Source organism: Portunus trituberculatus, chromosome 50 (genome assembly GCF_017591435.1).
Source record: "Portunus trituberculatus isolate SZX2019 chromosome 50, ASM1759143v1, whole genome shotgun sequence".
Lineage (NCBI taxonomy): Eukaryota > Metazoa > Arthropoda > Malacostraca > Decapoda > Portunidae > Portunus > Portunus trituberculatus.
In genome coordinates, this window is record NC_059304.1 from 19,136,175 (window position 1) to 19,148,674 (window position 12,500).

At 44.0% G+C, this 12,500-nt stretch overlaps 1 protein-coding gene across 1 annotated transcript in view; it reads right to left on the reverse strand.

Moving 5' to 3' along the window:
• Nucleotides 1-12,500, reverse strand: part of LOC123499809 (dipeptidase 1-like) — a 138,109-nt gene that overhangs the window by 27,641 nt on the left and 97,968 nt on the right. Inside the window, exon 6 of the mRNA XM_045248301.1 lies at nucleotides 10,905-10,968. Coding sequence (XP_045104236.1) covers nucleotides 10,905-10,968 — 64 coding nt within the window. The remainder of the gene's footprint in view (nucleotides 1-10,904; nucleotides 10,969-12,500) is intronic.

Genomic DNA, 12,500 nt, shown 5'->3' on the forward strand with positions numbered 1-12,500 from the left:
CTAATGAACCAAAAATGATGGGGATGTTTTAAAAAGCTTATGGAAAAGAATGAAGAATAAAGGAATGGAGAAGAATGAATAAAAGAATGAAAAAAATAAAGAAAGAATGAACGGAATGAAAAAAAAGGATAAACAGGATGAAAAAAATGAAAAGAATGAAAAAAATGAATGAAAAAAGAATGAACAGAATGAAAAAAAAGGAATGAAAAGAATGAAAAAGAATGAAAAAAGAATGAAAAAAAAAAAAAAATGAAAAGAATGAAAAAAGGAATGAAAAAAATTATAAATGGAAAAAATATGAAAAGAATAAAAAAAAAAAAATGAAAATAATAAAAAAAAGAATGAAAACAATGAAAAGAAAGGAATGAAAAGAATGAAATAAAATTAAAAGAACGAAAAAAATATTAAAAGAACGAAAAAAGAATGAAAATGAAAAAAATATTAAAACGAAAAAAAAATGAAAAAGAAAAAAAAATGAAAAAATTTAAGAATGAAAAAAATGAAAAAAGGAAATAGTTGTTTTAATAATTCTTCTCAATCATCAATTAAAAAAAAAGAAAAAGTAAGTATGAAATAAAAACGCTCATAACGATTCAATTTTAGTCTTTTTAATTTTTTTCACTTTTACACTTGAGAGAGAGAGAGAGAGAGAGAGAGAGAGAGAGAGAAAAATATATATATATATATATCATGCCAGAAAGAAAATTAAAAAATAAGAAAAGGGAAAAAAGGAAAAAAAGGGGAAAAGAAGAAAAAAAAGGGGAATCAGTGAGAAGGAAGTGAAATAAAGCATTGGATCACTTTTAGCATCGAGTCTTAATTGGCAATCTGCAGCATCACCGAGGTATTAGATTCCTTTGTTTCCATGACGCCCTCCCCTCTTTGTGTCCCTTTCTTGGTCACATCTCCCCTCACTCCACTCCAGTCTTCCCCTCGTCCCGTCACTCCCACCTGCTTACTCCTTTCCCCTCTACCCTCTACATCCCATCCCGTTCCCCTCTTTCTGTCCTTTTCTTGGTCACGTCTCCCCTCATTCCACCCCAGTCTTCCCCTCAACTTGTCACTGTCACCTGTTCACCCCTTTCCCTCTACCGTCTACATTCCATCCTGTTCCCCTCTTTCTGTCCTTTTCTTGGTCACGCCTCTCCTTCCCTCGTCACATCTCCCCTTATTCTCCTCAGTCTTCCCATCAATAGTCACTGTCACCTGCTTACTCCTTTCCCCTCTACTCCCTTCCCGTCTCCCTCTTTCCCCTCCTTCATCATTCCCTTTGTTATTTTCCTCTTTTTTGTCTTTTCAATTGTTTACTTGTCTTTCATTCTTCTGTCTTGGGTTTTTCTGGGGTTTATTTTCTTTCTCTTCTTTTTTATTCTTCTCTCTCAAAACTCGTCTATTTTTTCTTTTCCTCCATTATTCCCTATGTTATTTTTTTTTGTCCTTCTCCCTTTCATTTGTCTAGTTGTCTTTAAATGTCTTGTCTTTTTTTTTTTATTCTTCTGTGTTACTTTTTCCTTTTCTCTCTTTTTTTTATTCTTTTTCTCTCAAAACTCGTCTATCTTTTTCTCTTCTTCCATTTTTCACTGTTACTCTTTAATCTTTAATTCTTCTGTCTTGGGTTTTTCTGGGGTTTATTTTCTTTCTCTCCTTTTTTTATTCTTCTCTGTCAAAACTCGTCTATCTTTTTCTCTTCCTTCCTTCACTGTTACTCTTTTTCCCTTTTTCCTTTCATTTATTTAGTTGTCTTCATATGTCTTGTCTTTCATTCTTGTCTTGATCTTTTCTTTGAGTTTTTGTCTTTCCTCTTCGTTTCTTCTCTCCCACAGCTCTTCTATGTCTTTCCCTTCCTCCATCATTCCTTTTCTTATTTTTCGTCCTCTTCCTTTCATTTATTTAGTTGTTTTCTATTTCTTCTCTTTCATCTTTCTGTTCTGATCATTTCTCTGGTTTTCTATATTCCTCTTTTATGCTTCTCTCTTAAAGCTCTTTTATCTCAATTCCCTCCTTCCTTTTCTTTTCTCTTCCCTTTTTCTCTATCTAGCTGTTGTTATACTTCTTCACTTCCATTCTTTTATCATGGTTATTTTCTTATTTCTCTTTTATTTTTCTCTACCATTCCCTTTCGTTACTTTTCTTTCCCTTTCCTCTTTACTTACATTAGGAAGGATCTATGGGGGACAGAAGGTTAATGGCCAGAGTCTTCACTATTTTAATCCCCTACATAAGATTCTGAAGCTGTATAAAATCGCCAAAATAATCACCAGAATGAATATGAAAATCCGAGAATCCTGTACCATTTTATTGACATTAGGAAGGGTCTATGGAGGTCAGAAGATTAATGGCTAGAGTCTTCACCATTTTAATCCCCACATAAGTTCCTGAAGCTGTATAAAATCGCCAAAAAGTCAGGAAAATGAATGTAAAAATGGGTCCCAGTACTATAAGGGTTCAAATATTTCCTTCTCCTTGTCAGTATCGTCAAACTTCACATTTCTCTTACTTTTCCTCAATCTAAACTGCTTTTCTATATTTTTCCTTTTTTCCCAGTCATTATTCTTCATTTTCTCTTCCTTTTTTCCATTTTACCTTTCCTCAATATTAACTGTTTCTCTTGTATTATTTTTCCTTTCCCATTATTCTCTTTTTTTTCCCACTTTTTCCTTTCCTCAATCTAAACTGTTTCTCTTTATTATTTTCCTCTTTTCCCAGTTATTACTCTACATTTTTTTTCTTCCTTTTCCTCACTTCTTTTCCCTTTCCTCAATATAAACTGCTTCCATTTATTTTTCTTATTTTTTCCCAGTCATTATTCCCTATTTTCTCTTTCCTTTTCCTGTTTCTTTTCCTTTTTTCTTTAATCTAAACTAGTTCTCTTTATTTTTCCACTTTTTCCCAGTCATTTTTCTCCATTTTTTTCCTTCCTTTTCCTTACTTCTTTTCCTTTTTCTCTATCTAAACTGTTTCCCTTTAATGTTTTTTTTCCTTTTTTCCCAGTCATTTCTTTCCATTTTTCCTTCATTTTTCTCACTTCTTGTCCCTTTCCTCAATATAAACTGCTTCCATTTATTTTTCTTATTTTTTCCTAGTCATTATTCCCCATTTTCTCTTTCCTTTTCCTGTTTCTTTTCCCCTTCTTCAATCTAAACTGCTCCCGTTGTACTTTTTTTTCCCTACTCTCCCAGTCACTATTTCCTTCAGTTTCTCTTCCTTCTTCCTTTTTCTATTTCTATCTCAATTTTCCTTGCTCATATTCCGTCCCTCTCCAGTCCCTGTCTTCCATGCAGTCACTCCTTCCCCTCTCCTTCCATTCCTCTAACAGAATTTGCCCTTGTGCTTTTTTTCTTGCTTTCCTCTTCCCCTCACTGCCCTCTGGTACCCATCACATTCCCCTCCCTTTGTACTCCAGCCTCCAAGCTTTTCCCTCCCTTCATTGTTTGGTTCACCCTTCACTTCTCCCTCCTTCTATTCTCTCTCTCTCTCTCTCTCTCTCTCTCTCTCTCTCTCTCTCTCTCTCTCTCTCTCTCTCTCTCTCTCTCTCTGCAAATTCCCATGTTTGTCAGTCATTTTCCAGAATTTATGACCTTTATTGATAATTTTCCTTACTGTTGTTTTTGGTGTTGTTTTTACTACTACTATTACTACTACTACTACTACTACTACTACTACTACTACTACTACTACTACTACTACTACCATAAAAAACTATTACAAAAAAATACAATGAAGACTATTACTACTACTCATACAAAAATAACAACAACAACAACAACAACCACAGTAACTACAACTACCACCATTACCACCACCATTACCACCACGACCACCACTCCAATATTGATATCGCCACTAAAGGCACCCATCCACCCCCCGCCAACACTCACCCCTACCCACCCACCCCCAACACACGCATCCCAAACCCGCCCATTCACCCGCCCACCCCCAACACACCCACCACAAACCCGTCCATTTACTCCCACACACCCAACCTCACCCACTCATCCCTTCCTACCCACCCCAAACTTACTCACCCACTCCCATACACCCATATCAAACCCACTCATCCACCCAAACACACCCACCAAGCCACTTCCACACACCTACCCCAAACTCGCTAATCCACCCACCCACCTCCGCCCACCTGCGCCCACTTACCCCCCCTACACGCCCGCTCATTAAAGCCTCGCTAATTAGTGTGAGTGGTGCCTGGCTATCTCTTCCGCGTCACCTTGCAAGACTCCCTTTGTTGACCTGGTTACCAATTACCTGGGGGGCAGCGGGGGACTCGTTATTCTGTCCTGTGCCCGGCTATTCGTCCCTCCGCCCAAACTAATTAGGTATTTTTGGATGCTGTTATATCTTTTGGTCTCTCAGATGTAAACTAACTCCATTTATTTTACGTTTTCACTGGTCTGGTTATTGGTGGACATATATTAAGGTTGTTTTGTCGTCCTTTTAATTTTTTTTTTTTATGCTTTTTTATCTGTTGTCCTCTTAGACATAAACTAACTACATTTGTCTTATACTTTCACTGGTATATTCACTGGTGGACATACATTTAGGTTAACCCCTTCAGTACTGAGACGCTTTTTTACCATGAGTTTTGTGTACGATTAAACCATTTTACTGACATTAGAAAGGGTCTATGGAGGTCAGAAGATTAATGGCCACAGTCTTCACTATTCTAATTCCCACATAAGTTTCTGAAGCTGCATAAAATCACCAAATAGTAAGCAGAATGAATATAGAAGCACGTGATGGTACTGAATGGGTTAAGGGTTGAATGTAAAGCTAATGCAATGATATTCTTTAAGTGTTATTGGTTAGGTAGGTGTCGTCCTTATAGTCTTCTCTTTGTGCACCACAGTGGGTGTATGTTACTGGTTCTCGCAAAATGTGTGTATTTTTGTCAGAGTATAGAAAAAATTCGTTCATGCTTTTCTCAGTTTTTTTTTCTAATTAGTTCTAGTGTGTAGTAGTAGTAGTAGTAGTAGTAGTAGTAGTAGTAGTAGTAGTAGTAGTAGTAGTAGTAGTAACAGTAGTAGTAACAGTAGTAGTAACAGTAGTAGTAACAGTAGTAATAGCAGTAGCGATAGCAGTAGATGTCGTTATTGTTTCACCTCCACCAATCACCAACACCACCAATCACCACCACTACTAACAACAAAACCAACACCAATAACCATACAACAAACCCACAAATTGGCCTCAGAACATCACCCACCGCCCACCCTCTCATGCCCTCACCCCCTCACACTCCACCCACACGACAGGGAATCACAGGGAACACGAGGAGAGACAGGTACAGAAGATAGAGGGCCAGAGAAGAGGGGGCAGTAAAAGGCACCTTCTGTCATAGTGCCACCCCGCCTTTGAACCCTGAGCACCGTGAACCCAGAGGCGATGAGGCGAGATTACTGACGGTTTTGGAGGTCGAGAGGAAGGTACACAGAAAGGGTACAACGGCTGGGGGCGACGAGGGGAAAGACAAACTGGGAAAAGGTAGAAGAGAGACGGAAAAGATGTAATGATGAAGGAAAGACAGGGAGAGACACAGGTGGGGAGGAGAGGTGTTGGGAGAGACAAATTAGAAAAGGTAGAAGAGAGATGGAAAAGGGAGAGAGGGATGGAAAGGAAGAGAGACACAGGAGGTGGAGAGGTGCTGGGAGAGACAGTGGGAAAGGTAGAAGAGGAGAGATCAGTTCCAGATTATTTTACTTTATTTTATCTATTCATTTATTTATTTATTTCATTTTTATTTATTTTTCTATTAATTTATTTGTTTATTTATTTATTTATTTATTTTTGCTGGGGAGGTGTTGAGAGACAAAGTGAGAAAGGTGAAGAGAATGGCCCAGTTTCAGTTCTTTTTCTTTCGTAAGCTTCTGAACCAATCACTAATTTTGAAAGAGGTTTTTTTTTTTTCATTCGCTTCGGTAAAGAAAATGCAAAAATGTTCCGACTAAAAAAAAATTACTTCTACATTACGGAATTTTCTTTTAACGCGAAAGTTAGAATAATGTGAATATAAAAGTCCGTATCAATTAAGGTGGGTTTTTTTTTTTCACTTGCAAAATTTGGTTTGTATCTTTATTTGAGAAAAAGTGAATATTTCTTATCTCGTCACTATTTCCAACAAACTTGAAATAATATATTACAAACACACACACACACACACACACACACACACACACACACACACACGCACACGCACACACACACACCGCGTAGTGTAGTGGTTAGCACGCTCAATTCACACTCGAGAGGGTCCGGGTTCGAATCCCGGAGGCGGCGAGGCAAATGGGGAAGCCTCTTAATGTGTGGCCCCTGTTCACCTAGCAGTAACTCGAGAGGTTGTGGCCTCGCTTTCCTGGTGTGTGGAGTGTGTTGTGGTCTCAGTCCTACCCGAAGATCGTTCTATGAGCTCTGAACTCGCTCCGTAATGGGGAAGACTGGTGGGGTGTCCAGCAGACGACCGAGGTGAATTACATGCACACGCACACACACACACACACACACACACACACACACACACACACACACACACACACACACACACACACACACACACACACACACACACACACACACACACACACACACACACACACACACACACACACACACACACACACACACACTCAGTGGTTAGAGCGCTGGCTTCACAAGCCAGAGGACCGGGGTTCGATTCCCCGGCCGGGTGGAGATATTTGGGTGTGTCTCCTTTCACGTATAGCCCCTGTTCACCTAGCAGTGAGTAGGTACGGGATGTAAATCGAGGAGTTGTGACCTTGTTGTCCCGGTGTGTGGTGTGTGCCTGGTCTCAGGCCTATCCGAAGATCGGAAATAATGAGCTCTGAGCTAGTTCCGTAGGGTAACGTCTGGCTGTCTCGTCAAAGACTGCAGCAGATCAAACAGTGAAACACACACACAGTGCCTTCTTAAAGTCAGAAATCAATGTCTATTATCGCTAGGGATGCTGATGGAAAGACAGCAGGAGAGATGGAGATACCTTAATGAGAGTCACTAGAGTTCACAAAGAGATCATCCTGCATGACTCCAGCGATATTCTAACAAACACTGCTCAATTAAAGGAGGAAACTGTCTAAAAAACGTGACTCATGACAAGTGTGGGAAAACGAACCAGACTTACTGAAAAAAATAAATAAATAAAAAATTGAACTTCACAAGGACCTTTTTTTCATGTTCGGTGATATTTCGAACGTGAAATTCATTATTAGTGTCAAAAAAAAAAAAAAAAACATGGCTGGAGAATCTAAGGGACGGAGGGACCAAATCTAAATATGACAGAGCTTTTCAAGTATGCTTCCATTATTCCTGCGACATTTTAAAAAGGCCTTTGCATTTTAAGTGAGGAGAAAAAAAAAATTCTTGCAAACCTGACTATTCCTCGCCGTGGATAGGCAGAGAGAGAGAGAGAGAGAGAGATACCATGTTGAAATTATTAGAGATTCAAAGGATGTTTCCATGACTCCCGTGATATTTCAACAAGAAAACTGCATTACTAGTGGGAAAAGCAGCTTTGAACACACGACTTATTATACCTGTGGCCTTTAGAAGCAGCGCTGATGAGAGAGAGAGAGAGAGAGAGAGAGAGAGAGAGAGAGAGAGAGAGAGAGAGAGAGAGATAGGAAAGGTTTCACACAAGGTCATGGGAAGCAAGTGAATTGCAGACACACAGGACGAAGTAAGCTTGTGGAAAGTGACAATCTGCTTCAGGAGTTCAAAGGCTTCTCACATCGTCTTAACACCTTCCTGCTCCCTCATGCATTAATCTGACTGCATTCTCAAACACTCACTCACTCACTCACTCACTCACTCACTCACTCACTCACTCACTCATTCACTCACTCAAACAAGCATTTTATTTTCAGTCTTCTCTCTCTCTCTCTCTCTCTCTCTCTCTCTCTCTCTCTCTCTCTCTCTCTCTCTCTCTCTCTCTCTCTCTCTCTCTCTCTCTCTCTCTCTCTCTCTCTCTCTCTCTCTCTCTTCGTCTCTTTCCTCTATTTCTCTTAGTCTGTTTGTCTGTCTCTGTCTCTCTCTCTCTCTCTCTCTCTCTCTCTCTCTCTCTCTCTCTCTCTCTCTCTCTCTCTCTCTCTCTCTCTCTCTCTCTCTCTCTCTCGTCTCTTTCCCTCTATTTCTCTTAGTCTGTTTGTCTGTCTCTCTCTCTCTCTCTCTCTCTCTCTCTCTCTCTCTCTCTCTCTCTCTCTCTCTCTCTCTCTCTCTCTCTCTCTCTCTCTCTCTTTATTTAAACTTAGTTACCATTACAATGTATACATGATAAACTTAAAGTTGCTAGTCGACACTAGACATCTATTCTAAAAGTTTATGTGATTGGCAGGTACCTGAGGTGGTAACCGCGCCAACTAACATGATACACTATATACATTATATACATTATGTACAGGAGGAGCTGGACAGGAACGGCGTGGGGAGTGTGCCCCTCCAGGTGTTGGCAGCCACTTTCGCCTGGTGATTTGACATGTCTGCCACACCAGGCGTGGCCTCCGTGAAGCCGTTCCAGAGACGCGCTGCTTTGGCTTTGAACGTTCTCAGATGCCGTGACGTGTGTGAACGCGGCACCGTCACACGCCTTCCGGCCGCTGCCTGTCGCGTCGCGCGTTGGGCATGGTGAGGTGAGGAGTGTGGAGCACCTGTGTCTTGTGGCAGACTGTCAGAGCTGCCACATCGCGACGGTGCTCCAGTGATGTCACGCTGTCGGCGATCTCCTCATCGTCCCCCAGCAGACGGAGAGCGCGCCTCTGCACCGCATCGAGTCGCCTGGTGTGGGTGACAGCACTGGACATCCACGTCAACGCTGCGTATTCCATGCAAGGGCGGATCTGTGCCTTGTACAGCGTCAGGATGCCTTGGGGGTCCAGGTTGCTTGCCACCCTGCGGAGGGCTGACACGCTGAGAGGTCTGGTGGGTCACAGACGCGAGGTGTTGTCTTGGAGGGGCAGCTGGACACCCCCAAACTGTATTTGTCCCTCCACGGCCTGGGTAGTTGCGGGAGACCAGGAGACGACCATAGCGTGTGTCTTCTCAGGCGCGAAGTTGACCTGCCACAGCGCCCCCCACTCCTCTGCAGTTTTCAACTGCCTACTATCCTGGCGGCAGTAGATGACGGCCACCGTGCAGTCATCAGCATAGGCTTTTGACTGCGGGGAGCTGGCGAAGTAAGTCATCTATATATATGTTCCACAGGACTGGCCCTAATACAGAGCCCTGTGGAACTGAGGCTTCTATGGGGGCAGGCGTTGAGGTCCGTCTATTGATGACTACCCGTAGAGATCGTCCATGGAGGTAGTCATCGAGAAGAGACAGCAGGCTCCCGGCTACGCCTTTGGCACGCAGCTTTGCCAGCAGGGCGGAGTGCCACACCCGATCATAGGCGCCCGCGATGTCAAGCGCCACCACGAGTGTGTCCCGGCCTTCGTCGAGGGAGTCCTGCCACTCTTGTGAGAGGAGGAGAAGCAGATCTGAGGTGGATCGGCCCGGCCTGAACCCAAACTGGTGAGGGGAGAGGAGACCGTTGTCTGCAAGGTGTTTCTCTAGGGCGGCAGCCAACATCTTCTCAAACACCTTGCCAACAACCGACAGCAGGGAGATGGGTCGGTAGTGGCTCGGGTCCGTCCTGGAGTCTTTCTTGTGGGCGGGAACCACACAGGCTTCTTTCCAGGCAGATGGCCACTTCTCCTCCTCGAGGCAGGCAGCGAAGATGTTGGCGAGAGGTGCAGATAACTCCTCGGCACAGTTCTTTAGTACCCGAGGACTGATGTTGTCAGGGCCTGTGGCTTTCCCTGCATCGATTTCCTCGAGTACTCTCTTCACCTGTGCCGCGGTGACGGAGACCGACGTGATGGTGTGGTCAGTCTCTCGGGGCAGCTCAGGTGGAGGGCGGTGAGGGTCGTCTACTTGCATTTTTTGTGCAAATAGTTCGGCCAGGAGAGCAGCCTTGTCATCGCTGCTAGTAGCCGTGGACCCGTCTGGCCTGGTGAGGGGGGGCACGCTGTCCTGTCTCAGCACGCCCTGCCGCTCCTTGACGAGCGCCCACCACGCCTTGCTCCCCACTCCAGGACCAGTGAGTTTGCTCCTCATCACTTCCTCCCAGTGCTGCCGCGCCCACTTGGATGTGGCTGTCATCCTCCTGCACGCAGCTCGGTGGAGGGCGAGGTTGTGGTGTGAGGGGCGTCGCTTGTACCTTCGCCATGCCGCATATTTGGCCTCGGCAGCAACCCGGCAGCGGTAGCCGAACCATTTAGGGTCTGTGGCTTTGGCGAGGTACGTGCGATGGGGAACAAACTGGGTCTGGAGGTGAAGTAGCCTCGAGGTGAGGACGGAGACCTTCGAAGGCCTGCTTCTCTAGGTGGAAGTTGAGGTCTCCCAGGATGAGGACGGACTTGCATTGGTGGCGCCGAAGCAAGTCGTCCAGCTCATCCGCCAGGAAGTCCAGCGCGAAGCGTCCTTGTGTTGGGGGGCGATACCGGACGCAGAGAAACAGACCACTGTTATCTCGCAGGACAATGTGGAAGAACAGCGCTTCCATGAGGTGAGGGAGATTGATTGACAGCTCCTGGGTCTGGAGGCCATTCCTGAAGCAGGCGGCCATGCCTCCACCCGTTCTGCCATCGCGGTCGTTCCTCACCCAGTCCGTGTAGCCGGGGATTCTGCCGTATGTTGGCTCCACCGCGCTGCCTAGCCACGCCTCTATCACTGCCACGATGTCTGCTTTGTACTTACTCTCTCTCTCTCTCTCTCTCTCTCTCTCTCTCTCTCTCTCTCTCTCTCTCTCTCTCTCTCTCTCTCTCTCTCTCTCTCTCTCTCTCTCTCTCTCTCTCTCTCTCTCTCTCTCTCCTCTCTCTCTCCTCTCTCTCTCTCTCTCTTACCTTGCCGTAGGGAGTGAGTCCAGGTGTGTTGGGGCGCTGGGGCACGTCCTCGGAACACTCGGCCCTGGGGACACATTAGGTGAGACACAGACGAAGACAGACAGATGGTTGTGATTGAATGTCTGGAGAGGTGGGCGACGCAGTGAGTGATGAGTGAAGGAAGGAAGGAAGTTGTACAGGTAAATGACTGGGTGAGTGAGTGATGGAAAGAGAGAGAGAGAGGGAGAGGGAGAGAGAGAGAGAGAGAGAGAGAGAGAGAGAGAGAGAGAGAGAGAGAGAGAGAGAGAGAGAGAGAGAAAGGAGTGTGTGTGTGTAATTCACTGTTTGATCTGCTGCAGTCTCTGACGAGACAGCCAGACGTTACCCTACGGAACGAGCTCAGAGCTCATTGTTTCCGATCTTCGGATAGGCCTGAGACCAGGCACACACCACACACCGGGACAACAAGGTCACAACTCCTCGATTTACATCCCGTACCTACTCACTGCTAGGTGAACAGGGGCTACACGTGAAAGGAGACACACCCAAATATCTCCACCCGGCCGGGGAATCGAACCCCGGTCCTCTGGCTTGTGAAGCCAGCGCTGTGTGTGTGTGTGTGTGTGTGTGTGTGTGTGTGTGTGTGTGTGTAGTAGTAGTAGTAGAAAGAGAGGTGAGTGAGTGAGTTAGAGTAACTGAATAACTTGCAAATTAACTGACTGACTGACTGACTGACTGACTTGACTAACTTGCTGGCTGACTGACTAACTGACTGATTGATGGACTGACTAACTGGCTGAATGACAGACCGACTGACTAATTAATTAACCTACTGACAGACTGGCTGACCAACTTACTACTAACTGACTGACTGACTGATTGAATGAGTGATTGAGTAAACAAGAGAGCAAACGAGCCGGGAAGTGATTGGCGACAAAACAAGGAGGTCATATGGCGCCTGAAACATGAACACACAGACATACATACAAACAATCTTACTTAAAAAAAAAAAACACAATCAACATTTTAACTAATCAATCAACTGAGGAACGTATAAACGAACACACAGACATACAAACAGACAAACAGAGACTATACAAATAGACAACCAGGCTAACACAAACACAGACACACATACAGAGAGAAACGAATAAAGAAATACAGACAAGGAGACAACAACGAAAAAAAGGAGGAGGAGGAGGAGGAGGAGGACAATAAGGACGAAAAAGAGGAGGAGGACTAGAAAGAGGAGGAGGAGGAGGAGGAGGAGGAGGAGAAATAAGCTCATTATAAGGATTGAGGAAGACAAATGGTGATGACCTTAAGGAGAGGAACGGAAGGCGAAAAGGGACAGAAGAGGAGGAGGAGGAGGAGGAGGAGGAGGAGGAGGAGGAGGAGTGAAGAAGGCACGACTAGTGAGGGGAAAACGAAGGAAGAGTGAGAGGAGGGGAGAAAGAGAGGAAAGAGAAGAAGTGAATAAAAAAAGAAAAAAAGTAAAACAAAAAATAAAAAAGGGAAAGAAATGAAAAAAGAAAAGAACAAGAGTAAAAACAAAAATAAAAAGAAAAAATGAATAAAAAAAACAAAAAAACAAAGAATAAAATAAAACAAGAAAAA